General features: G+C 39.1%; 1 protein-coding gene across 7 annotated transcripts in view; it reads left to right on the top strand.

Annotated features, from left to right (window-relative positions):
* Positions 1 to 27,289, top strand: part of KIF1B (kinesin family member 1B) — a 150,803-nt gene that overhangs the window by 49,174 nt on the left and 74,340 nt on the right. For 3 of the 7 annotated variants that reach the window (XM_043922954.1, XM_043922951.1, XM_043922956.1), the window contains exons 10-17: positions 2,662 to 2,737; positions 6,779 to 6,857; positions 7,776 to 7,918; positions 8,953 to 8,994; positions 11,725 to 11,936; positions 22,381 to 22,460; positions 23,703 to 23,778; positions 26,823 to 26,902. In XM_043922954.1, coding sequence (XP_043778889.1) covers positions 2,662 to 2,737; positions 6,779 to 6,857; positions 7,776 to 7,918; positions 8,953 to 8,994; positions 11,725 to 11,936; positions 22,381 to 22,460; positions 23,703 to 23,778; positions 26,823 to 26,902 — 788 coding nt within the window. The remainder of the gene's footprint in view (positions 1 to 2,661; positions 2,738 to 6,778; positions 6,858 to 7,775; positions 7,919 to 8,952; positions 8,995 to 11,724; positions 11,937 to 22,380; positions 22,461 to 23,702; positions 23,779 to 26,822; positions 26,903 to 27,289) is intronic. The other 4 variants (XM_043922955.1, XM_043922953.1, XM_043922957.1 and 1 more) reach the window with 2 other exon arrangements.

Below are 27,289 nucleotides of genomic sequence, written 5' to 3'. Positions count from 1 at the left end.
ATGAATATGGAACATTTTAGAATCTGACACTGCTTACTTATTTTTACAGTTCTGTTGGCAGTCACTGTAATTGGCATACTTTAAATCTTGCAGCATTTTCAGTACTAAGGATAGGCAAAGTGAAGTGTTTAGATGCAGTGGGGAATGGAGAGAATAACCTGAGGTTTCAGGCCCCAAGAATTTCATGTGGAATGAAAGTCCCACTCAGCTATGACTGACTGAGAGGATTAATTCTCCCTAAAGATCTGTGTAACTTAGAAATACAACCTGCTGTGGGAAATGATGTCCTCATAGGTGAATGTGTCTGTGGGTGGAACAGGATGAGATGTTGTTGTTCAGTCACTAAGATGACTTAGCCTGACTCTTTGTGACCCCGTGGACTGCAGCATGCCAGGCTTCTGCCTGTTCTTCACTATCTCTGGGAGTTTGCTCAAGTTCATGTCCATTGAGTCGGTGATGCTATTCAGCCATCTCAAGATGTAGGGGACATGTTTGATGAGATGGAATTCAAGTACCAACTTGCCTACTTCCTTTCCTTCTCAACAAATCAGAAGTCAGCTACTTAGTACTCTTTTTCTGAATACCCAGGATTTAGCAAGAAGAAGATCATACTCAATAACCTCAGATATGCAGATGTACCACCCTTATGGCAGAAAGTGAAGAGGAACTGAAGAGCCTCTTGATGAAAGTGAAAGAGGAGAGTGAAAAAGCTGGCTTAAAACTCAACATTCAAAAAACGAAGATCATGGCATCTGGTCCCATCACTTCATGGCAAATAGATGGGGAAACAATGGAAACAGTGACAGACTTTATTTTCTTGGGCTCCAAAATCCGTGCAGATGGTGACTGCAGCCATGAAATTAAAAGATGCTTGCTCCTTGGAAGAAAAGCCATGACAAACCTAGAAAGCATATTAAAAAGCAGAGACGTTTCTTTGCTGACAAAGGTCCATCTAGTCAAAGCTATGGTTTTCCTAGTAGTCACATGTGGCTATGAGAGTTGGACTATAAAGAAAGCTGAGTGCCAAAGAATTGATGCTTTTGAACTGTGGTGTTGGAGAAGACTCTTGAGAGTCCCTTGGACTGCCAGGATATCAAACTAGTCAATCCTAAAGGAAATCAGTCCTGAATATTCATTGGAGGGACTGATGCTGCAGCTCTAGTACTTTGGGCACCTGATGTGAAGAATGGACTCATTGGAAAAGACCCTGATGCTGGGAAAGATTGAAGGCAGGAGGAGAAGGGAACGACAGAGAATGAGATGGTTGGATGGCATCACTGACTCAACGGACATGAGTTTGAGCAAGCTCTGGGAGTTGGTGGTGGACAGGGAATCGTGGCATGCTGCAGTCCATGGTGTCACAAACAGTCGGACACAACTTAGCGACTGAACTGGACTGAGGTCATCCTTAGTTTAATATGACCTCAGATTATGCTAGGAATAGGTTACAAAACTTCCTGTTACTGGGGAGATGCCTATCAGTGAAACCTGGCTTTCCCCTTAGTAACTTCTTTAATTATCACCACACAGTAGTCAGCCAGCAGATATTGGAGTAGCCAAAGCATTTGCCTTGTGTTTTACTTTCAGAGCGTATAATTTCCTTCATCTCAACACTGGTTTTGCATTGGTGTCTTTTGCTTTATCCTGTGATAATGAGATGGGCCACAGAGAGAGCAGTACAAGGAAATTTTGATAAATATAGAAACTTTATCTTGCAGTCTCTCTAAATCTCCTGATCAGCAAATTGTATCGCTTTCTTAAACCTTTTCACTTTGACACCTAATTCTAATGGTCAGATTTATTTTTGACATAATTTCCTTTTAAAGAAACCTAATGTGTATTACAATGTAAGAGTTAACGAGATATGCAGTAACCACCTTGATGATGTGGTGGTTGACCAGATAAATTTATTAATTAAATGAGTTGCTCCTACACATCCAACCTGGAATGCACAAGATTCATATTTACCCCTCTGCAAAAGTAAAAATTATTATTTGAGGTTTGCTATTATATGATATTAAAAAAAATCATTGTTAATTTTGTTACATGTGAGAGTGGTCTTATAGTTACTTTTTTATAAAGTCTTTATCTGTTAGAGATATGTACCTGAAGTATTTTTAGGTGAAATGTGGATTTGCTTCAGAGCCCTACACAAACTATAAATGACAGGATATTAGATAGTAGTGTTATATTGGTGTTAAATTTCCTGACTTTGGTCATTGAACTGTGGCTGTGTAAGAGAATGTCCTTATCTTCTGAAGTGTTTAGGGATAAAAGGGCATAGGGTCTGCAGTTTCCTCCAGAATGGTTCAGAAAGAAAAAAATGTAGGAAAGACTTTGAGTGAAATTGAAATGTGATTGGTGAAATATTGATAATGGTCAGAGCTGCATGAAGGATATATGGTAGTTCATTAGGCTGTTCTCCAAACTGCTGTGAATACTGTAAATTTTTCAGAATAAAATATAATAAGAAATAATTATTTATTGAATGAGCTTTGGGTTTTGTGAAGAACTGAAGCTGTGAGTGTTAAATTTCAAAAGTGATGGCACCCCACTGTAATTTAATTTACTTGGAAATTTTAGACTGGTTTGCCTTCCATCCGAATTATTCCTCTCTAACAATGCTAAGAAAGGCTAAGGCCGTTTCTTTCTATTTAATAGAGTAAGAAGAAGAAGAAAACTGATTTTATTCCGTACAGAGATTCTGTACTTACTTGGCTCCTTCGAGAAAATCTAGGTATGTAATCATCTTTTTAAAGGTGTGTAATCATCTTTTTGAAGCTGTTTACCAATTATCTTTGTGGTTCATTTTCCTGTGTGTCTGCTTTTTGAGAAGAATAATCTCTGTTACTAACTTGAGTGATCTTTCTTTTTTTTCATTTTTACTCTTGATTTAATTTGGTTGAATTTGCTTACCTTAATTGTATTTATTTATTTCTACCAGTTTTTTTGAGATATAATTGACCATACAGAATTGTATAAATTGAAGGTGTGCAGCATAATGATTTGGCTTACATACATCATGAAATGATTATCACAAGTTTAGTGAACATCCATTATCTTGTATGGATTAAACAAATTAAAGAAATAGAAAAATAATTTTTCTTGTGATGAGAACTCAAGCTTTACTGTCTCAACAACTTTCATATATAACATGGTCGTCGTTCAGTCACTTAGTCATGTCCAACTCTTTGCAACTCCATGAACTGCAGCACGCCAGGCTACCCTGTCCTTCATTATCTCCTGGAGCTTGCTCAAACTCATATCCATTTATTTGGTGATGCCATCCAAACATCTCATTCTCTCATCCCCTTCTCCTCCTGCCTTCAATCTTTCCCAGCAATGGGGTCTTTTTTAATGAGTCGGCTCTTTGCATCAGGTGGCCAAAGTATTGGAGCTTCAGCTTCATATATAACATACTTCGGTGTTAATTATATTTATCATGTTGTAGATTATATTCCTAGTACTTATTTATCTTATAACTGGAAGTTTGTATGTTTGGGCTACATTCATCTAATTTCTCCTTTGCCCTAACCACTACCACTGGTAACCACAAGTCTGTTCTCTTTTTCCGTGTTTGTTTGTTTGTTTTTGAAATATAGTTGACCTACAGCACTCTGTCAGTTCCTGTTACACAAAAAGTGATTTGGTATTTCTATGCATTTCAAACAAATCATCAATAAGTCTACTTAATGATATGTTACCATACAAAGATGTTATGTATTTATTCACTGTATGTCCCAACTGTACATAACTGTCTTTATATGTGGATTATTTTGAATTATTGATCTAAGTTCATGCATTTTAACAACCCAGCCTTTTTACTGCTCCTCCAACTCATGTTTAATGTTTTAACATTGTATTTTACATCTTTTGTTTTGTGTATCCCTTAACTCAATATTTATTGAGTATAGAGATGATTTTACTACTTTTGTCTGTTAACCTTCCTACTTGCTTTATACATGACTGATTTACTACCTTTACTGTATATTTGCCTTTACCAATGAGATTTTTCCTTTTGTAGTTTTCATGTTTTTAGTTGTGGCCTTTTCTTTTTTACTTAGAGAAGTCCATTTAACATTTCTTGTAGAACTGGTTTGGTGGTGCTTTTAGCTCTTGCTTAAATGTAAAAATTTTGATATCTCCATCAAATCTGAATGAAAGCCTTACCAGCTAGAGTATTATTAGTTATAGGTTTTCCCCTTTCATCATTTTAAATATGTCATGCCACTCCCTTCTAGAGAGTTTCTTCTGGAAAGTCAGCTGATAGCCTTATAGTAACTTGCTTCTTTTCCCTTGCTGCTTTTAATATTCTCTCCTTATCTTTAATTTTTGCCATTTTAATTACAATGTGTCTAGAGTGATCCTCTTCGTGTTGGTCCTGTTTGGGACTCTCTTTGCTTCCTGGATGTCTTTTTTCTTCCCCAGGTTAGGGAAGTTTTCATCTATTATATCTTCAAATGTGTCCTCTCCCTCTTCTCCTTGGACAGCCTTGTGTTTGTACACTTGTTGTACCAGGTGTTTCTTAAACCGTCCTCATTTCTTCTTATTCTTTTTTCTGTTCAGCCTTAGTTATTTCCACGATTCCATCTTCCAGCTCTCTGATCCATTCCTCTGTATCGTCTAATCTACTGTTGACTCCTTGTAGTGTTTTTTCATTTCAGTTATTCTTCTTTTTTTTTTTTGGGGGGTTCTTCTTTATATTTTCTAACTCTTGTTAAAAACTTCTAACTTCTTACTCTGTTCATTTAGTCTTCTCCTGAGTTCTTTGAACATCTTTACAATCATTACCATGAACTCTCTATTTGGTAGATTGCCTTTTCCACTTAGTTCTTCCTGGGTTTTATCTTGTTCCTTCGTTCTGAACTTATTTCTCTGTTGCCTCATTTTGCCTGATTTGTTGTTTTTATTTGTGTGTATCTGATAGGTTGGTTATGTGTCCTGACCTTGGAGAAGTGGCCTTTTGTAGGAGACGTCCTATGTATCCCAGTAGTGCACTTCCCTCTGGTCACCAGAGCTGTATGCTCTAGGGGTGTCCTATGTTTGGGCTGCATGGGTCCTTCTGTTGTAGCAGGCTGGCTGCTGTGGGAAGTCTGGGAGGTGTGGCTGACCCCTGTTCTGGTTGGTTTCCAGGCCCTGCGTTGTGTGGAGGCTGCCATTCATTGGTGGGTGGGGCTGAATTCTGGAGTGGGTGGTTCCAAGGCTGGGGGCCTGGATGTGTTGTCAGTCTGCTGGCAGGCAGGGCCAGTTCCTGACAGGATGCTTGCAGAATCTGGTGTCCCAAAGCTGGTGTTGGTGTGCCAGTGAGTAGGGCTAGGTCCTGGAGTAGTTGCAGGGTCCAGGGTGTCTTGGAGCTGGTATTGGCCTGCTGGCAGATGGGACTGGAGCCCAGGACATTGTGGGGCTAGTGCCAGCCTGTTGGTGGGCACAGCTGGGGCCCAGGGTCTCTGACTATAGGGCTCTAGGGGTCCTTGGGGCTGGGGCTAGTGCCAGTGCACTGGTGTGAAGTGGGACACAGCTCCTGGGCACTCAGGTAGACAGGTAGACACGACTGGGTGGCTGTGGGTTCTGGAGCAGACCTGCTGGTGGGTAAGGCAAGTCCTAGCACTCATCAGCTAGAGGGAGAATTCCAAAGTGGAACTTGCTGTACCAGTGTCCTTGTAGTAGAGCGAGCTCCCAAAATTGGCTGCTGCCAGGGAGCACTCCTGCCTCTTGTCCTCCAGGTTCAGCCTAGGGGTCTGACCCAGTCTCCTTTCAGGTTACTGCCTCTGCCCTGGGTCCCAGGGCATGTGAGGTTGTGTGTGTACTCCTTAGGAGTGGAGTCTCTCTTCCCACAGCCCTCTGGCTTTCCCAAAAGTAGGCCCCACTGGGCTTCAAATCCAAACTTTCTGGGGGCTTATCTTATTGGTGCAGGAGCCCATGTGGAGCTCGGACCCCTTGCTCTTTGCGGAAAACCTCTGCAGTTGTAATTATCCTCATTTGGGGCTCAACCACCCAGGGCTGTGGGTCTTGACTATTCCATATCTCTGCCCCACCTATCTGTCTCCTTGTGATTCCTTCTTTGGTTTTAGGACTTTTCTGCTAGTCGTTTGATTTTTCTTAGCAATAGTTGCTTTGTAAATAGTTGTTATTTTGTGTGCCTGTGAAAAGAGGTGAGCTCAGGGGCTTCCTGCTCTGCCGTCTTAGCTAATAGAGTAGCCAAGGTGCTACTTTTAGTGAACATCTTTAATATCTTTCCTGTGATATTATTGCCCACCTTTAAATCAGGGTTTGCTCCCATGTCTTATTTACTTCAGGACGTGAACTGTTGATTAGTTGTTTATCTGACCACACACCTACTTCAAACTGTTGTTCCTTTTTGAAAACCCCATACTCCTTTGAGAGGCATGTAATCAGATGTAACTCCTCTTTGCTGATGTTTTTGGATCTTTGTACCTATCATTCACTGTTCCTTTAGCCCCTTTCCCTCTTTCTTGATAAGGAGGGAGTGATTAGCTGTGTTACATGTTGCTGATATAAGGAAGTGGCTGAGAATGGCTATTCATGTCACCAGTGACTTTCATATCATTAAGAGTGGCTCTGGTGGAGTGTCTAGGGAAACTGGACACAGTATATCCAGATACCAAGATTTACTTGTAACCATGCCTGGCTTGGGACATTTCAAAAATTTACTGATTAAATCTTAGAATCTGAGGTTTTGCTGTCTGATTTGACACATTCAATGAAGTTTTTTTATAAAACAAGTATGATTTGAGATAATCATGATTCATCTTTTTAGGTGGCAATTCTCGGACTGCAATGGTTGCTGCTCTGAGCCCAGCTGATATCAACTATGATGAAACTTTGAGCACTCTGAGGTATTCCGTTTGATCTCAATAGTTAATGAAAACACAGTGTTCCCCATAAGTCTTCTTGTTAGGCCATGGGTTGTCTTATGCTATGTGGGTAGTTGCTTGAGTAAACAATGACCCATCCCTTTTATAACAGGGAACACACACACACACACACACACACACACACACACCTGTTTATACTTTTCAGTTTCATTGAGAAAAGCAGGAACTTTTTCATAGGAAAGATATTAAATTTGCTCTAGTGAGATTTTTGGGTAACTTTTAGATAATAGTAAAATCTTCTTACAGTATTTTCTATAAAAAGAAGTGTTCCCCGGGGGATCAGGATGGGGAATACATGTAAGTCCATGGCTGATTCATGTCAATGTATGACAAAAACCACTACAATATTGTAAAGTAATTAGCCTCCAACTAATAAAAATAAATGAAAAAAAAAAAAGAAGTGTCCCCTTCTCATGTTTATCCTTATAGAAGTGCTCACGCACATCATAACAAATAATAAAGTTATGAGTACATGTAATATTTTAAAAATTACTGACAGAATGTTCACTAATAGGATAGTTTTGTATATGATTAGGTTTGATTACATTAATCTGGAACTTTCAACTCTTCTCTTAGCAAAAACATTTCTGATATAATGGAGAAACACTATAGAGTCTAATAAATTGGTTTCGATATTTATTTCGATATTAGTCTCTGATATTTATTTCCTTTGTGATCTTGAGGAAATCACTTAGATTCATTGGAGCCTTTCCCCACATCTTTATAAGGTACTAAAAATAATGCTTTCTACAAATGTATTTTTACTAAGGCTCATAAAATGTGTAAACACTCAAGCTGTTTTTAGAAATAATGGTATGTTACTTATGAGAAGTAGAGCATTTAAGGAATGGCAAAAATGTGTCTTCTTTTTGGATCTAGATATGCAGATCGTGCAAAACAAATTAAATGTAATGCTGTTATCAATGAGGACCCCAATGCCAAACTGGTTCGTGAATTAAAGGAGGAGGTGACACGGCTGAAGGACCTTCTTCGTGCTCAGGGGCTGGGAGATATTATTGATAGTAAGTGAATTAAGGACCAGCACAAAATCGATTCCTTTCTAGGGCTCTTAAACTTAGAGTTAAGGAACTTGATGAAACTTGATAACAAAGAGTTTTTTGGTTTTTTCTTAATCTTTTAAGAAGTCCATTGAGGGTAGTTCCCTGGTGGCACAGTGGTTAGGATTTTTGGCTTTTACTGCCATGGCCCAGGTTCAATCCTTGGTCAGGGGAACTGAGATCCCACAAGCTGTGCAGCACACCCACCCCAAAAGCTCTTTGAAAATGCTCTCAGAATTTCTTTTATGTACCCATGTATCAGGTTTTGAACTCATGAAATTACATTTTAAAATGTTACATATCATTGCTTGTATTTTTTATTGGATTTCTATTTTAGATCAGCAGTGAAGTTTATTTGGAATGTTAAGTTTATTCTCACTGCAAAATTAATCACTTCATAAAATTGTTACTTCAATTTTTCGTTTTTGTGTTTTGGGTTTCTTTGGATTAATGTAGTAGTAATACTGAATATATTTGTAAGAAACCCACCATTCCAGTCTCCTTTCAGATAAGATTTACCTATGAGTGGTTAAATGCTCCCCAGCTCACTCCTTATAAACTTATGAAGGGGCAAATAGCCAAATCCTGTCAAGTTCAAGAATTAGACTTCCAGAGAGTCTTTAAATGACTCTCTAACCTCAGTGATCTGCCTACAAAATGTCTAATCAGAAGTTCTCCTGAGGGAGTTAACTAGAATATTCAGTATAATAGTATATGAGTTTACTTAATAAAGCATATTTTTATTTTTTGAGTTTCAGATTAATATCATTATTTGGCATTCTAATAAGATTTTCAAGGCCTCTTCTAGTTTAGTTCTTCTTACTGATTAACACCTGAATTTAAATGAATACATACAGTTTGTAAAATGGTAGTATGTTATTCTAAGTGTTAATTATTTTCAGCTTCCCAAATTCCAAATACTGCTCTGTTCCCTTTCTATGTCACTGCTGAACCTGAACTTTGACCCTTTTTGTATTTTCCCTCTTGCTTACCTTCAGTTGATCCATTGATCGATGATTACTCGGGAAGTGGAGGCAAATGTGTGTATCTCATATATTGGTGGTTTCCAGTACTCTGACTTGCTACTCTGCCTCTGCTGGATCAGCCTTAAGATGAGCTTTGCATGTCAGTGATCCTAACAGGGAAATCCCAGACAGAGCATAGTAGATTCAGAAATTATTCCTATTTTTGTCCTTTTCCATTAGCAAAGCAGACTTTGCTGAATTTCAGTTTGTGGCTTGAATTAGGTCAAGAGACTTAAAAACCTCTTGTTGCTTTACTCTTTAGTTTTTCCACTTTGGTTTTGTGTGATTAAATTGAATCCAAACTCATAGATGGTGATGGCAGTGATCACAGCAGCTCACATGTATTGAGTGCTTATGATGTGCTAGGACTTGTTCCCAGTATCTGGAATATATTATCTCTTTTAAACCTGTCAGTGACTCGCACAGAGTTCCTTTTTTGCCCATTTTGCCAGCGAGGACACTGCTGCCTGGAGTGGCTAATTTGCACTAAATGAGATCCCGTGGTTTCTATGTGGTCAGACTGGATAGTGTAACTAAGAGCGCTCGTTTTTAATCATTATGGCACCTTTTTTGGCTTCTTGATCCCTCATGGTCTGATTACTTTTTAGAAAAATCCTTTTAAAATAGCTCTCTAACTCTGAGCCTTAGTGTATATATAATTGAAAGAAGTCACTTCTAGTTGGCCAAATCTCTGTGCTGGAGTAGCTCTGTGATTTTGGATTAGCACTCACCTGTGCTTATGCCAAGCATATTTCCTACAGATCTTGGACCTCAGCTTACTTGATGATTAGGTAAACTTTTTTCCTCATTCATGAATTACAAATTAAATTTTTTAAAACTTGGGTGTCAAAAATGTGTGCTTGAATGAGGACTTTTTGTAAAGGGATTACACCTCATTACTCTCCATATCTATCACCCTTTAAAGCTAACTCGTAAATGAATAACTCATAAATAAATGAAGAATCTTGATTTGGGGGTGATTCAGTTTTAGATTTTTCTTGGTTTGTTTGTTTCTATGGGATGTCATGTGACAGGGCTTGGCAGACACAGGAGAAGCCCAGTGCAGCCTTGGCTGCTGTCTTGAGTTTTGGCCTCGAAGAGCCTGTAATGTCCTAACCCACAGCGACTCTTGGACTGGAACTGCTCTGTCTGAGATTTCCGAAGCCAGCTGGTTCTGGTGTGGGAAAGACATCCTTTGTTCTTGCTTTTGTGCTGCAGGTGCTGCTGCTGCCAGCTTGTTGCCTCACTTTTTCTGAGCAGTTGTGGCATCTCCCAAAAAGCTATGCATGACTGAGTTTTATTCTATGTCCGTGCAGGAGAGCAGCCTTGACAACTGAGTTTCCGTTTCAATCGCTGCACTTAATGCCTTATAGGGCTTGCATGTGTCAGCTGGACCTTCCATCTTGTTCTTCCCCACCTAGCTGCCACCACCCAATGGCTAATTTTTTGCAACAGCTCCTACGCCCCTCCCTTTTAAAATTTGCTTGTTTTCCTATGTTCTATTTTTGCAGATGGTGGTTCTCAAACTGTCTTGAAGCAACCACTGGTTTTAAGGGGATTCAGGAACTGGCTTTGATTAAGTTTACGTAGGATAGACTCAGAGAAAGCTAATAATAATTTTTCTGACTCTTTGTATTGACTCATATCCTTTAAGGAAAACTTACTTAGTTTTGATATGAATTTTGAACAGTGTAGATTTTCTTACATATAAACGTGAGCTAATTTAAAAATAACGCACCAGTACCTATGGATTTCCTCTGGTGCCTACTGGAGAAAGATGACTTATGAAGAAAAGTACAAATGGCAGTTTAATGAATTTGTTATTTGTGGCTCTTTTTACCAAAACTCAGTTTAAAAGCGAAACTTAGAATTCTGTTAAATACTTAAGTAAATGAAAGTATATCCCTAGAACTTGCATATCGTACTAGGAACTTGGCTTCCCAGTGACTCATGGTCATTCTGTTAGGCAAAGTGAGAGCCTTATTTAAATTAGTAGATAATCAGCCTTGATTTTTGCGTGCTCCAATAGATGAATGTGAGCAACACCAGATTTAATAATTTGCTCATCATTCACTCATTATTCATCCCTGTTGAAGTAATTAGCCCTGAGTTCTTAGCCAGGACTTATACAAGACTCCTGTAGTTTCTGCACTTACCTCTTCTTTTTTTAAAAGGTATATTTAAAAAATCCTTGTTAGCATACAAAGAACACTACTAAGTGCTCAGATTTTTGTTTTAATGTAACATTTTCTTGGGAGTTTTTCTTGAGTCCCGTAAGATACTGGGCCAGGCTGATATGTATTGATCCTGACAGATAAATGATCATTTTTTATTCCTTTGCTGTTAGAACTACTGGCATTTAACAGTTGTGTAAACCTAAGACATTACAGATTTGGAGCCGTGGATGGGATGGAAGGCAGGTAGCCTGGTTGTGTAGGGACAGAGCTTCAGCAGTGTCCTTGAAGGCTCTGTGTCCCTCTACCAGATGCAGTGTTAACCCACACTGGACTTTCTAGTTTCTAAATTCAGGAGAAGTTCTTAACCTCTCCAATGCCAGTATTAAAAACAAGACAGTCATGTTTGAGAACTGCCATCTGGAACAATTACAACTTGTCTTTGTATCATAACTTGTCTTTGTCTTGCTGCTTTAGTGCTCTCCTTTCTTACACTGGTGTTCCTTCCTATCTTTTTTCTTCTTCTGCTCCTTTTCTACTTTTTCTGCCTTCCCTTCTTTCTATCTCCTAGATCTGAAAGATTTTCAGAACAATAAGCATAGGTACTTGCTAGCATCTGAGAATCAACGTCCTGGCAATTTTTCCACAGCATCCATGGGGTCCCTTACTTCATCTCCATCTTCCTGCTCACTCAATAGTCAGGTGGGCTTAACATCTGTGACCAGTATTCAGGAGAGAATCATGTCTACACCTGGAGGAGAGGAAGCCATCGAACGTCTGAAGGTAGGTAGTACCTACTCAGACTCAATGGAAGGTATTCTGTGTCATTCTATAAGGCAGGGTAAGGACGAGAAACCATTGAGATGTTGGTTCAGCACATGAAAGAACTTTCTAACTCTCAGAGGTGTCCTGAAGTTACTGCTTTGTAAGGTGGTTAATTTCTTTTCACCAGAATGCTTGAGTCTGACATGGCTGGGCAGGGATGGGAGGGAGAGTTGCGTGGGCAGGTCAGAGGTTGGCCAGGCAAGGTAGCTGGTAAGTAGGTGTGTCCATCCATCATGTCCATAAGTAGATATGTCCACAGTTTATAAGTCATGGTGAAATCGTTTACTTAGAAATTTCATTGGAAACTAATTTAACATTTGGTTTCTTTGGAAGATGAAATTCTGCAAAGCGCAGAATCTGCTTCTGTTAGTAAAATATGTAATCCAAAGAAGGTTTGCACATTTGAGTAGCTATACCAGCTTTATTCAGAGACACATGAAATTTTATTTTCTGGAAGTTCATAGAAAGCCCTGTGATCCCTGCAGTGGAGGGGCTGCCCCTCCTGTGCAGGTGCACACAGGTCACGGATCTCAGTGCTGGTGCCATGTACTGGAGTCCCGTGTGTGCAGGTCACCCGCCATGCCACCCAGCAGCTGACTCTTTGAGGTACTTTCTTCTCTGTCTTGGTGAATATGAATGTTAATCCCCCTCTGTGACTACAACGAGAGCAGACAGTTGTCACCTGTGGTGCCATCCATCACATCATCGTGACAGCAACACAAATGCCTTTTATTTCCCTGCTTGTCACTTCCAGGATGAGAATGATCTATCCCTTGTGGCTTTTGTATTCAAGAGACCAGGGTGGGAAAAGCAAGGAGGGCAAAGAAACTGTAAGGAGCTGGGGGGTTGCAACCCTGTGCCCAGTGAGCAGTCCTCGTCACGTGCACTCAGCATTCTTCACCATGGCTGCTCATTCAAGGACCGTGGAGAACAGTGACACACTTTGACAGGTTAACAATAGAAAAAGTTTGCTGAACCTTTTTGCTAAAAGGGAGTTTAGCTTGATAATTGTTGATGCTTTTATTTTGGTTTGCAGATGAGGCTGCAAAAGATGTTGAAGAATTGACTTCTGCCTCTCAATCAGCCTACCTTTTCTTTGGCATTTCAGTCACTTCTAACATAAGATGCTTCAGAAACAAAAGTAATGATCTTGTTGCTTCCTTCAGGATTTATTAGTGGAAAGGGGGGAAATTCTGAAACACCTGACAAAGGGACAGGGAGTGAGAAATCTTTTCATTCATTAAATATTGCAAAGAAAAGGATAATTTCTGCTATTGTAAAATTGACTTTGGAATTTTACTGAAGGTGTTAGTGAAGGCCTATGCAAGAATTGCTTTTTGTTTCTGTATTTTATCACAATAGGTGTCAGTGACAAAGTTTCTGTGTAGGGTTCTCTTCAGGCCAGTGGCAACATGCAGGGATTCTGTGGAAGGGAAAAATGGAATCTGTCATTTATTATAAAATGTCATTTTTCTTTGGGAATTTGGAGTCTTACTATTTGATTCTTACCTTAATGTACAAATGAGATTACACTTCCTTAAACACTTCTTGATGTATGAAAAAAATTCTTCCCAACTGCTAAATGGAACCAACTGAAAATAATGTTGAATGTTAGGAGTCAAGATGTGGACCAGATGCTTTAACTGTTAGGTCACCCAGTATCTTCCGCCTAGTTTCTAGGGAATTACACTGCCTTTTTTCAAGGAACCCTCTCTCCAGCCTCTCTGCTTCCCACCCAAAACAGAACTGTATTATTATTTTTAGCAGAAATAATTTTCTCTGTTTTAATTCTCCTTTAAACCAATCTAAATGATTTTACTAGCTTTAGAAAATAGTTTCTTTATGGTTTTGCATTCAGTCTTGTTTTTTAATGCAGCATGGTAGTAGTGTAAGCACCTTAGTTCTGCTACTAGTTTTTGATTGGTGAGAATTCCATGTCAGCAGACCTGCATTTTGATGCTGCAGGCAGATGACATCCTGTGTTCACAGGGCAAGGCAGTGGTTGTACGATAGAAATGCTTGCAGATTTCTCATTTTGGAGACTGTTTCACTGTTCTGAATGTGAAGGAATGGCATTCCTAAGACATGACACTGTAGGAGAAAAATACTGTAATGGAAAACAGTAATACAGGAGGGTCATTCATTTTCCTAACATTTTATGTCCCTTTGTTTCTCTATACTTTTGACTTTTTAAAAAAAGGATCAGTTGGTGGAATACTTTTACACAGGGCATTACTATTGCTTCATTCATTGAATGTCCTGTTTCCATGTGGAAGAGACTGAGGTTACCCATCATAAATACCCTGGGCCCTCTGCACATCTTTGGCAAAGAGAGTAAAATGTAACTGCTTTCTGTTTTTAGCTGCACCTCAGAGTGAGTTGAAATGTTGTATCCTTGACTTGGATTCCGGCTTAAGAAGGTTTTAAATATGTAGCAATAGCTACTAGGTGGTGCCTCTGGTGTTTATTAGTCTGGCATCAGTGTCAGCACTGTGAGTGCCATTGCTTAGGCTTTTAGACTATAAATATCCACAGATATCCATTACAGAAGCACGCAAGGGTAAATGCTGTTCTCGGCAGCCCAAGGGCCCCACGCTTGGAGCTGCTCACTCACGAAGCAGGCTGCATTCAGTACAGTAAAACTTATCTGATGGTTTCAAGGAATGTTCCATGTAGTAAGCATTTAACTATTTAAATATCTCAATCTAAACTATATATTTTTTTTCTGGGAAAATGTTTCTGACTTATTCTGTGGACTTGTCCGCCATCTTAACTGATCACGATGAAGATTTATTTGTGTTCAGCATTATGAACTGACTTAATAGCCAATGCTGTGCAGATAGCCAGACAGACATGATGTGAGATCAAAGGTAAAAGATGCCTGAGCCCAGCATGCCTGCAAGCTTAAAAAATGTTCCCGATGTCACTCTGTTTTTTCACGATTTTTTAATGTACAGTACCTATAGGAAAAAGACCTTTGAAGAGTGTCTCCTTGACTCCTCATTTCTAAAGCATGAATTCCAATTCAGGTTAATCTTAAATTTGCTTCTAGAATAAGTTATAGGCAGTGCTGGACCCCCATGTGCTAGGCCTGCCTGCAGAATGAATTGGTGACTCAGACTGGAAGCTACCATCCTCTTGGCATCTCTGTTTCATTTATACTAGGTTTGTCATTTAGCCTTGAAAAAAGAATATTCCTCACTCTTTCTTAATTTATGGTGAGCTATCTCATAGAATATCTTATGTAAAGCCTGTGGATTCTGCCTTAGTTGGAAGAAGAACACACAGGAAATGCAGCCATAGACTTAGCTCTGGGAGAAGTGTGGCCTGAGGATAGTCACTTAGTTTCTCTGTGTTTCTAGAATGTCTGTGGAATAAGGGACTTTTTCCAGGGCTGAAGTTTTGCTAAATGACACTCAACATTGTTTCCTCAGAGTTTAAAAAAAATAACTTTCTAGAAGACATAAAAGTGTAGCTTGAAGCTGTAATGAAAGAATGAAGGTAGTACCTTCGTTAGCTTGCTCCTTAAATCTCTTTTCTACAAGGAGGTCTTATTCTGACTTACCCTCCAGGTAGTGAGTAAAATTAGAGAGGTCACACCAGAGTTGGCAGCAAGATGGTAAGAGGATTCCTAGACAGTAACTCGCTTCCTAGGGGTGAGTTTACAGTCGCCCCAAAATATCAGAAGAGTAGCTTTAACAGAGCCAGATAAACCTCAGCTCTGACATGCTCCTTCTCTAAAAATAACCAGTCAGAAAAAATATGTATTTCAAGCATCTCATGGATCAGTTTGTATTTTATAACTGACATCACTGTGGCTTGTGGACCACAGTATATAAAATAAGCCCTTAGTGCAGGTGCTGTGGTTTGGGCATTGTGTTATCCTGTGCCTTTGTTTTTGAAGTTGCCACTTAATGTGAAGGTTTCTATCCAACTCTCTTTAATAAGCCTGAAACTCTTACAGGTTATGAAGCCTGCTTGTATTGTATTTGCCCTTTGACAGTCATTTGCAGAAGCATTAATGCTCCCCTGTTTGAGCTACTGACTAACTTTGGTGGTGAGTTAGAGAGGCTGTTGACCACTTGGTACTTGGTACCCTTCCTTTCCTGCCCGTCCTCTTTCAGCATTGTGTGCCTTTCTTGGCTGCCGGCCCTCTGTGGTGGCTTGTGGTTCCTCGATTGGCTGTGGGGTGGTCTTTGCACTGCAGATTATTCATTCCTGTTGGAGGACTGTAGAGATGCCGTCAGGTAGCTATTCTAGTCTTTCAGCCTGTGAGTGTGTTCAGGGGGTTAATGAGAGCCAGTTCAGGTGATTTTTGTCTCTGCCCTCCTGCCTTCCACTGTAGGCTGGCTGTAGCTTCTTGCACTTTGTAACAGACTCGTTTCTGAGTACCTCCTGCATGTCCCCCTTTCTTTCTACCTCCCTGATGCCCAGGCCTTTTCTGAGTGTTGTAAGTTTTGTTCTTTGTTCGTTGTTGCTCCTCCTCCACGGTTATCATCACCCTCCTCGTCATGCCCTCCTGTGTTTCTTCTGGCTCCTGTACTCTTTTGCTTTTGCAGTTGCTTCCATGAGTCTTTTTTTTTTTTTTTTAATTAGTTGGAGGCTAATTACTTCACAACATTTCAGTGGGTTTTGTCATACATTGATATGAATCAGCCATAGATTTACATGTATTCCCCATCCCAATCCCCCCTCCCACCTCCCTCTCCACCCGATTCCTCTGGGTCTTCCCAGTGCACCAGGCCCGAGCACTTGTCTCATGCATCCCACCTCCATGAGTCTTTACTCTGGGCTTTTACCATGCTCGCTTCCTCATTCCAGAAAACAAGTGCCAGGTGCCTTAGGGTGTTATTGTAGTAAATCTTCCTAGTTTCTTTCTATGTAGATATTAATACTTCTCTACATTAACTATTCTACTCTTCTACATTAACTATATTAATAGTCATCTATATTAACTACACTACATTTGCCAGAATGGGTGAATTTAATTCAGATGACCATTATAGCTACTACTGTGGGCAAAATTCCTTGGAGGAAATGGAGTAGCCTTCATAGTCCACAGAAGAGTTCAAAATTGCCAGTACTTGGCAGAGATCAAATTGCCAGTACTTGGGTGTAGTCTCAAAAACTACAGAATGATCTCTGTTTGTTTCCAAGGCAAATCATTCAGTATCACAGTAATCCACGTCTATGCCCCAACCACTAATGCGGAAGAAGCTGAAGTTGAACAGCTCTATGAAAACCTACTAGACCTTCTAGAATTAACACCAGAAAAAGATGTCCTTTTCATCATATGGGACTGGAATGCAAAAGTAGAAAGTCAAGAGATACCTGAAGTAACAGGCAAGTTTCGCCTTGGAATACAAAATGAAACAGGGCAAAGGCTAACAGTTTTGTCTAGAGAATGTGCTGGTCATAGCAAACACTCTCTTCCAACAACACAAGAGACGACCATCATCAGATGGTCAATAGCAAAATCAGATTGATCGTATTCTTTGCAGTCAAAGATGGAGAAGCTCTATATGGTTAGCAAAAACAAGAGCAGAAGCTGACTGTGGCTCAGATCATGAGCTCCTTATTGCAAAATTCAGACTTAAACTGAAGAAAGCAGGGAAAACCACTAGGCCATTCAGGTATGGCCTAAATCAAATCCCTTACAATTATACACTGGAAGTGAGAAATAGATTCAAGGGATTATTTCTGATAGACAGAGTGCCTGAAGAACTATGGATGGAGGTTCGTGACATTGTACAGGAGGCTGTGGTCAAGACCATCCCCAAGAAAAAGAAATGCAAAAAGGCAAAATGGTTGTCTGAGGAGGCCTTACAAATAGCTGAGAAAAGAAGAGAGGCAAAAAGCAAAGGAGAAAAGGAAAGATACACCCATCTGAATGCAGAGTTCCAAAGGATAGCAAGGAGAGATAAGAAAGCGTCCTCAGTGATCAATGCAGAAAATAGAGGAAAACAATAGAATGGGAAAGACTAGAGATCTCTTCAAGAAAATCAGAGATACCAAGGGAACATTTCATGCAAAGATGGGTGCAATAAAAGACAAAAACGGTATGGGCCTAAGAGAAACAAGATATTAAGAAAAGGTGGCAAGAATAAACAGAAGAACTATACAAAAGAGATCTTAATGACCCAGATAAACTTGATGGTGTGATCACTTACCTAGAGCCGGACATCCTGGAATGTGAAGTCAAGTGGGCCTTAGGAAGCATCTCTATGAACAAAGCTAGTGGAGGTGATGGAATTCCAGTTGAGCTATTTCAAATCCTAAAAGATAATGCTGTGAAATGTTGCACTCAATATGCCAGCAAATTCGGGAAACTCAGCAGTGTCCACAGGACTGGAAGAAGTCAGTTTTTATTCCAGTCCCAAAGAAAGGCAGTGTTCAAACTACCATACAGTTGTGCTCATTTCACATCTAGCAGGTAATGCTCAAAATCCTTTAAGCTAGGCTTCAACAGTATGTGAGCTGAAAACTTCCAGATGTTCAAGCTGGATTTAGAAAAGGCAGAGGAACCAGAGATCAAATTGCCAACATCTCTTGGATCATAGAAGAGGCAAGAGAATTCCAGAAAAACATGTACTTCTGCTTCATTAACTATGCTAAAGCCTTTGACTGCGTGGATCACAGCAAACTGGGGAAAATTCTCAAAGAGATGGGAATACCAGACCATGTTACCTGCCTCTTGAGAAACCTGTATGCAGGTCAAGAAACAACAGTTAGAACCAGTCATGGAACAACGGACTGGTTCAGAATTGGGGAAAGGAGTACGTCAAGGCTATATATTGTCACCCTGCTTATTTAACTTATATTCAGAGTCAGTACATCATGTGAAATGCTGGGCTGGATGAAGCACAAGCTGGAATCAAGTTTTCCGGGAGAAATATCAATAATCTCAGTTATGTAGATGACGCCACCCTTATGGCAGAAGTGAAGAAGGAAGTTCTTTATAACTGCTTTATGAAGGTGGAAGAGGAGGGTGAAAAAGCTGTCTTAAAACTCAACATTCAGACAACCTTAAGATCATGGCATCCAGTTCCATCACTTCATGACAAATAAATGGGAAAACAGTGGAAACAGTGAGAGAGTTTATTTTCTTGGGCTCCAAAATCACTGTGGATGGTGACTGCTGCCATGAAATTAAAAGACGCTTCCTTCTTGGAAGAAAAGCTGTGATGAACCTAGACAGCATATTAAAAAGCAGAGACATTACTTTGCCGACCAAGGTCCATATAGTCAAAGCTATGGTTTTTCCAGTAATCGTGTATGGATGTGAGAGTTGGGCCATAAAGAAGGCTGAGTGCTGAAGAATTGATGTTTTTAAACTGTGTTGTTGGAGAAGAGTCCCTTGGACTGCAAGGAGATCAAAGCAGTCAATGCTAAAGGAAATCAACCCTGAATATTCATTGGAAGGACTGATACTGAAGTTGAAGCTCCATTACTTTAACCACCTGATGTGAAGAGCCAACTCATTGGAAAATACCCTGATGCTGGGAAAGATTGAAGGCAGGAGGAGAAGGGGATGACAGAGGACAGGATGGTTGGAAGGCATCACCGACTCAATGGACATGAGTTTGAGCAAGCTCTGAGAGATGGTAAAGGACAGGGAAGCCTGGCATGCTGCAGTGCATGGGTTTGCAGTCAGACACAACTGAGTGACTGAGCAACAATTATTAATAGATATGTTGGGGGAATCACAGAGGCTTCATAAAATAGCCTGTTAAATGAATTTGAAATATCTTTTGAACTATGAAGACTTCTCATCCTGAATCACTACCACTACTGTTATCTTATCATCATTATCATCATCATCATCTGAGTTTCTAATTTTGTATCCATGCTAGCATTTTCTCCTGCTTTTTGCATGTGCTCATCTCCCTTTTTGATGTCCCTTCTTCCTCCAGTTTTTTTTTTTTTTGGCCCGAACATTTCCTGCTTGTCCTTCATTCACAGTATGAGTATCACTCGGCCTTGACTCATCCACCTTCCGGCAGACCTGTGAGCACTTCAGTTCCAACACTGAGCACACTGCCTGCTGTTCTCCTGCCATTCCCATCACAGTCCTGCAACATGCTGCTCTAGCTTTGCTGTTGTTCCTGGAAAATGCTAGACATTTCCCACCCATCCCCTCACACACCCGTCTGCTCGTGTAGAACCTCATCAATGAGCCCAGTTCTGACAGCCCCACTGCAGATTGCTTTCTCCCCCTATATTCTCTCTTTTCTTTATTTTTCTACAAAGCTCTTATCACAGTCTGGCATTCTATAAACTCGACTTATGATTAAAATGGATTGATTATCTCAGTCTCTCTTCTGGAATATAAATCTCATGAGAGGTAGGAATTTTGTTCCCTACTGTATCTTTAGTTACCTAGAACAGGGCTTGGCATGTAATGAGGTTATATATGATTACTGAATGAATGAATAATGGTTATTTCTTTCTCTCCCTAGTATACAGTAAGCTCCTTGAAATTAGGAAACATGTTTTAGTTCTTATGTTTCTGGCACATAATAAACACTCAGCTGGAGATGGAAAATTGTCTCGCTAGTGGCTGCATGCCTTCAGATGAGATTAATATGAACCCTTTCTATATTGGGAATTGGGCTGTGTTCAAGGGGGTATTGTGTTGAAGGGGAGGAAAAATTTCTTTTACCCTTTTAGGTTCTTGGCTGGGGCTTCTGTAACAAAAGGCAGATTAACAAGTGAAATCCTACAAATTTATTTAGTATTTGTTTACATGATGTAGCTCAATGGTAAAGAATCCTCCTGCCAAATGCAGGAGATGCAGGTTTGATCCCTGGGTTGGGAGGATCCCCAGGAGAAGGAAATGGCAACATACTCAAGTATTCTTGCCTGGGAAATCCCACGGACAGAAGACCCTGGTGGGATACTGTCCATGAAGTCACAGAAGAGTCAGACATGACTTAGTGACTAAACATCAACAACTGTGTGACATGGAAATGACTTCATAAGGAAATGAAGACCCAAAGAAGTGTTAAACGTGAGCATTTTTATGCTAGGGCTTCCCTGGTCACTCAGACAGTAAAGAATCTGCCTGCAATGAAAGAGACCTGGGTTTGTTCCTTGGGTTGGGAAGATCCCCCTCGAGAAGGAAATGGCAACCCAGTCCTGTATTCTTTCCTGGAGAATTGCATGGACAGAGGAGCCTGGCAAGGCTCTATGGTCCATGGGTTTGCAAAGAGTTGGACGTGACTGAGCGACTAACATACACACTTGGTAAAGTGTGAAAAGTGGTAGAAAAGTGTGATAGAACAAGGGGAAGGGGAGCTAAGAGTATTGGCACCACAGAGAGATTGCTGCTTTACTTCCAGAGCTCAGCAGTAAAGCAAATAGCACAATAAAGTGAGTCACATGAATTTTTTCTTTCCCAGTGCATATAAAATTTAACTTCACACTATACTGTAGTCTGCTAAGTGTGCTCTAGCTTTATGTCTAAAAAAACTATGTGCATACCTTAATTGAAAAATGTTTTATTACTAACAAATGTTGTCATCTGAACCTTCAGCAAATTGGAGTAGTGACATCAAAGATTACTGATTGCCTGTCACCATAGCAAATGTAGTAACAGTGAAAATGTTTGGAATATTGCAAGAATCATCAAAGTGTGATAGACATGAAGTGAGCAAATGCTGTTGGAAAAATGGCACCAATAGACTTGCTACATGCAGGGTTGCCACAGACTTTCAGTTTGTAAAAAACGCCTTACATGTGAAGTGCAATAAAGTGAAGCACAATAAAACAATATCTGTAGCAACCTGGGGAGACTTATCAAGGTTTGTCTGTTCAGATACTTCTTAGTGTTCCTTCGTCTTCTAGAAATAAGGATGCTGCATTCCTCCAGGGGTAGGAAGGTTACATCTCATGAGGGTCTTAGGACTAGCTTCAGGAGGTCAGAGATTCCTTCCTACTTGTACCATTTCTTAAATCACTAGTATTAAAATACTCAGTGTGCCAAGATATCACATTTTAGTGGAGCATATTCTAAACACCTTCAGTGTTGTGGTGAAATTATAGTGAAACAAAAATCAATGAATACCTTAGAGAGCTTTATTCTTTTGTAGATGTAGCTGTTAGAAATAGTGCTTTGCATTTGGAGATGTAGTATTACCTTTTCTTCTACACACACACATACACCCTCTCTTTCTCTCTCTTACACTGTAAAGGTATTTTTATTAAGACTTAAAGGGAATTAATATATCAGGGACTGATTTCTTTCTTTACATATTAAAAGAGGGAAAAAAAAAAAACCTCATTGCATTAGATTCTGCCTCAGATCTTCTGAGAGCATCATCTGCTTCTTGCCATCCTTCCTAGGCACAGAAGGTTAATTTACAAGACTCGCTGACACTATAACTATGGACTTTCTCCTTAGGAATCAGAGAAGATCATTGCTGAGTTGAATGAAACCTGGGAAGAGAAGCTGCGTAAAACAGAGGCCATCAGGATGGAGAGGTCAGGAAGTTAAACTCTGGAATGTTTCTAAAATATCTGGGGAATTTGGATTACGTTTATAGTAAGAAAAGATAAAGTAGAAGTTAAAAACAACCTTTCCTCCCCAAATGCAGAACCAACAAACAAAACCTGTGTGAGACTTCTGGCCACATTCACACTCTGAAGTGAAATTAAGATATTTGAATGTTCTCTAGGCAGTCTTGTTCTTAGTTACCTACTACATGTTGCTAGGGATCCATATAAAAATTGAAGATACTGAGGAATGAATTCTTAATTTGCAAGAAGATTGCCTTTGATAAAGGCCCAGAGAAAAAAACCTGTTTTGATTATTGTCTTTCAGAGTGACGTTTCCTAAAACCTCTTTAGTAAGAGGTTAAGTAGTTTCAGTTGCCAATTTTTAAAATCTGTATTCTATCTTAACCTCCTGATTCTCTACCCTAAGAATGAACATGACCTCAAATAATACTTTTGCTGTTGGAGTAAATAGATATTTTAGGGACTTCCCTGGTGGTCCAGAGGTTAAGACTCTGCTTCCAATGCAGAAAGTACGGATTGAGTCCCTGGTCGAGGAAATAGTATCCCATACGCTGTGTGGCATGGCCAAAAAATAATAAGAATAAAATAGGTGTTAAAAATATATACATTTTAGTTAATGTTAGTTTCTTCTTGCTTCCTGGAAGATGAGATAGAAGTGAGTGCTAATGTGTTGATAAAGTGAATGTATGAAACAGAATTTTCTTCTTTATTGTAGAGATTTTAAGCTAAAATTGTTAAATCAATGTGATGGTAGGCATGGGAACATGACATTTGAGAAAACCACAGTTATAGATAATACTCCCTTTATCAGAGCTACTTTCTGACTGCTTTTGATGATTTTTAAGAGATGGTTCCTTGAATGGGATGTATTGCCTTCAGGGCATGTTCCATTCTTCCTTTTTTAATATTAATAGGCATATTATTTATGAATCATTTTCTGCTTCCAAAATCAGATGTGACAAAGTTCCTATTTGGGTAAATACAGCTTTACATAAGACAGGAACATAATTTACTTTGAATGTACTATTTCTCTTAAAGATAATTTCCCTTTGATGAAGGGCTAAGTAGATTCTTTCACATTTGTATTACTGACTTTAAACATAGATAATTGTTTTTGCTTTGCTTGCTTTACCTTCCAATTCATGTCAGACTGATTTACTTATCATTTTAGTACTGTGATTCTGATATGCTTATTGCTCTTTCTAGAGAAGCCTTGTTGGCTGAGATGGGAGTTGCCATTCGGGAAGATGGAGGAACCCTTGGGGTTTTCTCTCCTAAAAAGGTAGGAAACAGTGTTGTGAAAGTGAACCAAACTGAGACGCTTTGTTTGCCTCGGTCCTGCAGGTACTTCATGTCTTTCAGGGCTGGCTCCTCTTCTTCCTTTTCTTTTAAACCTTGAGACATGGCTTAATTTCTGATATTTTTTATTTCATCTTACACTACAAGGCCAACCTGTTTCTAAACTGCTTTCAGAAATGTTTACTGTTTATAGAAATAAGATCCAAGGCAGTAAATTTGTAACTTTTGGTCATTATTCAGTGTGTTTACTCATCTTAATGGTTGCTTTCTCTTAAATTCCTAGCCTAACCTAGCACATCTTGCCTCAGTTTGGCTACTCTTTCTATATAGATTTCCCCACAGGTGCCAGCAACCCTGAATTATAACTCTTTGGAAGCAATTTCAGCTGTTCAGGTTTGTGTAGAAAAATACCGCTTCAATTTGCTTCTCCACTTGGTGTGATAGCCGTTGTCCTGAGTAAAGCAGTTTCTGTGCTCATCCTTCTAGCCTCCTCTGCTCCCTTCTCATTTTTTTTTAATGACTCCAGTAGTTACCCTCCTACTTACTTACCTAATGATAGTTGTTAAGTAGTAGATACCTTTTAGCTAATTAGAAAAACAAGTTTGTTTTTTTTTAACTAAGTTGCTTCTTAGTTATTCATAGACACTGGGAAGCTATCATGGAATGGTTATTTTGTGTGCTTATTTATCTATTAATAATAGAACATATACTGATGTACAAAGCATAAAATTATACTGATAACAAATGGTCTTTCATTTCAAATGACTTCAGATTGGCTACTGTATATTTAAACTCTTCATGCAAGGGTCTGATGGCGGTCTCTCTAGGTTAGCGTAGAACAACAGGGTATAGAATTTTCAGTTGGTACTTTTGTTTTATTTGATATGAGATACTCCCGTGGTTTTTGTTAGGATATTTTTGGTTAGGTTTTTCTTTTTTTTTAAATAAATTCTGCTGTATTATTTTCATCAAAGAAGATTGATTTAAAGACATTTTAGATATGTGCTATACACCTGGAACAATAGTAACAGTATTTTATACTTCTATATTGCCAAAGGTCAGTGATTTTCACAATTTAATGATTTTTCCTTCAGTAAGACACTATTTTATTCAGATATATTATTTGTGGTTTTAGAGTTTTTAGCAGTTATAGGCTTAATAAAATTTAGACTGTGCCTTTGCATGTATTTTAACATCTTTTAGTGTTAAGAACAGTGAGGAAAATTTTTGTAACAACTTAAATAACTCGAATAAGTACTGTGTTATAAACAACACAGAATTCCAAACTGAGATATCTGTTTCCAGAGCTTTTTCTTACTTGCTTTAACTTTCTAGACTTCTTCAGGAAAGAAAGAAGTTCCACATAACCACATCCAAATATAGTTTTAGAACCTGTTCCTGATGTATTAACTCGATTGGTAATCCTTGCACATATATGTATCAAATTGACACCTTTTATAATCACATTGTACAACCTAAATATATGTAGACTTTGTCATTCATATCTCAAAAGAACTAGGAGAAAGTACTCTTCAGGCAAGAGAAAAAATGAAAACCTGTTCTTGAGGTTCTAGTTTCCTTAGGCCAGTGCCCTGCTTGGTTTTAAAGAATGCTGCCCAAGAGGGTTTTGACTTTCTCAAACCAGCTATAGAGACATGTTAGTTGGAAAAATGTAGAGGTTTTCCTAAATTTCTTTTAAATGATCTTTTGCACTCCCTTTTCTTAACCTGCTCATCTGACTCTGCTTTCATCTTTCCACATTTGCTGGCACTGTATCTTGAGTAGATTTTGACCCCAAGACCATGTGACTTATTTTTGGATCCCAGTGGGGTATTTTCACCAAAAAAGGTTGGTTTTTAAAAGATTTTAGAAACATTAAGAGTTAGATGAAGAGGATTTTATAAGATGTGTTATTGAATGTCAGTGATTTTTAATTCTTGTTTAAGATAAAGAAGATTGGTTTTTAAAAGATTTTAGAAACATGAGTTAGATGAAGTGGATTTTACAAGATGTGTTATTGAGTATCAGTAATTTTAATTTCTTCTTTAAGATACAGACTGACAACTAAAGACAATAACTGGGACCATGGAAGAACTGATAAAAATTATAGAGGGAAATGACAGGGGATGTGGGGACATTTTTATGATGTAAATGAAAAATTACATATTTTTTGGCAGTTGTAGGGGATGAAAAATAATTTTTCCTCTACCCTTCTGAATCCTTGAATGAGAATAAAAGACAGATTAACCAGAGGAAAAAAAAGTTTATTTAAACATGTGTACCTCATGTATACATGGGAGAACCCCATGGAAAAATGAGTAACTCCCCAAGATGATTTAGAATTCTGGCTTAAATGCCATTTTAATAGGGAAAGGGACAGGAAATAGGCCTCTCAGGGGAGGGTAATTGGCTTTTGGGAAAAGATGAAGGGGCCCTTTGAAGAGTAGATGGGAGATGTGACAAAGTTTGTTTGGTGTGGTGTCAACTTCTGTTTTTCTCTCCTGGTTGTTAAGACTCCAGGAGGGGATTTCTAAGTTCCTTTTGGACAATCTGTGTTTAGGCAGGAAAGGGGATTCAGAGGAAGCCTCTCCCTGCCTGTGCTATTGTGTAACAACTCAAAATAATCAGTATGTCAAAGTAGAATATTAAGAGTGGCAAATTCTGCTGCTCATCAAGAATTTTGAACACTCTTCAAGTGTTGTAAAAAGTTATGTTTTTTTTTCCCCCCCAGAGAATCAGCCTGTTCTGATTTTTCCATTGTGTTCTCCATGCTTTGACCTTATTAAGAATGGGATATTGTTCTTTATCCCAGAGCTCATGTTTTTAAATAGAATGCATTAGTGTGGTTTGGGAAGGCCTGAAGAGAGTTATTTCTGTTTATCATGGAATTGCAACTAAGAATGAAAGAAGTCCTGCTTCTAGGCACTCTGGTAATCTAAGGAGCCATCCAGCCTCCTCTGTGCCCCTGTCACTGGCAGCCCTCTCAGTGCTGCTTGCTCCATGCTGATCGTGTCTAACCTTTTGCAGACACCACATCTTGTTAACCTCAATGAGGACCCTCTAATGTCCGAGTGCCTGCTTTATTACATCAAAGATGGAATTACAAGGTACATTTGTTTCTTCTTTTGGTCACTCAGTACTTTCTTTTCTCTTAGGATGATTGCATAGCTAAAGGGAAGTAGTTTGGTTAAAAATTTCTTGTATTAATTTGCTGTTTTTCTCATCTGAAATAGTTATAAACTGTCCTCTGTACTCTTTTCAAATCAGTGTTTTAACCAGCTGAATCAATTAGCATGTGTAGTTTTAGAAGACTGTAAGTAAAATTTATCCTCCTAACATCTTATATGAATTCTTTAAGGAGATTAGTTTACTGGTATCTTTTTATGATGCTCTCTGAGTTATTTGGTGTATATGCCTCTTCATTTCTTTTTCTCATGTAGGGAGGTTGATCATATATGAAAATAGAGTTTGCAGTTCAAAGCCTCTGATTTAAA

Source organism: Cervus elaphus, chromosome 14 (assembly GCF_910594005.1).
Source record: "Cervus elaphus chromosome 14, mCerEla1.1, whole genome shotgun sequence".
In the NCBI taxonomy this organism is placed as follows: domain Eukaryota; kingdom Metazoa; phylum Chordata; class Mammalia; order Artiodactyla; family Cervidae; genus Cervus; species Cervus elaphus.
Note: the sequence above shows the minus strand (reverse complement) of the source record. Positions and strands in the feature narration are given on the sequence as shown.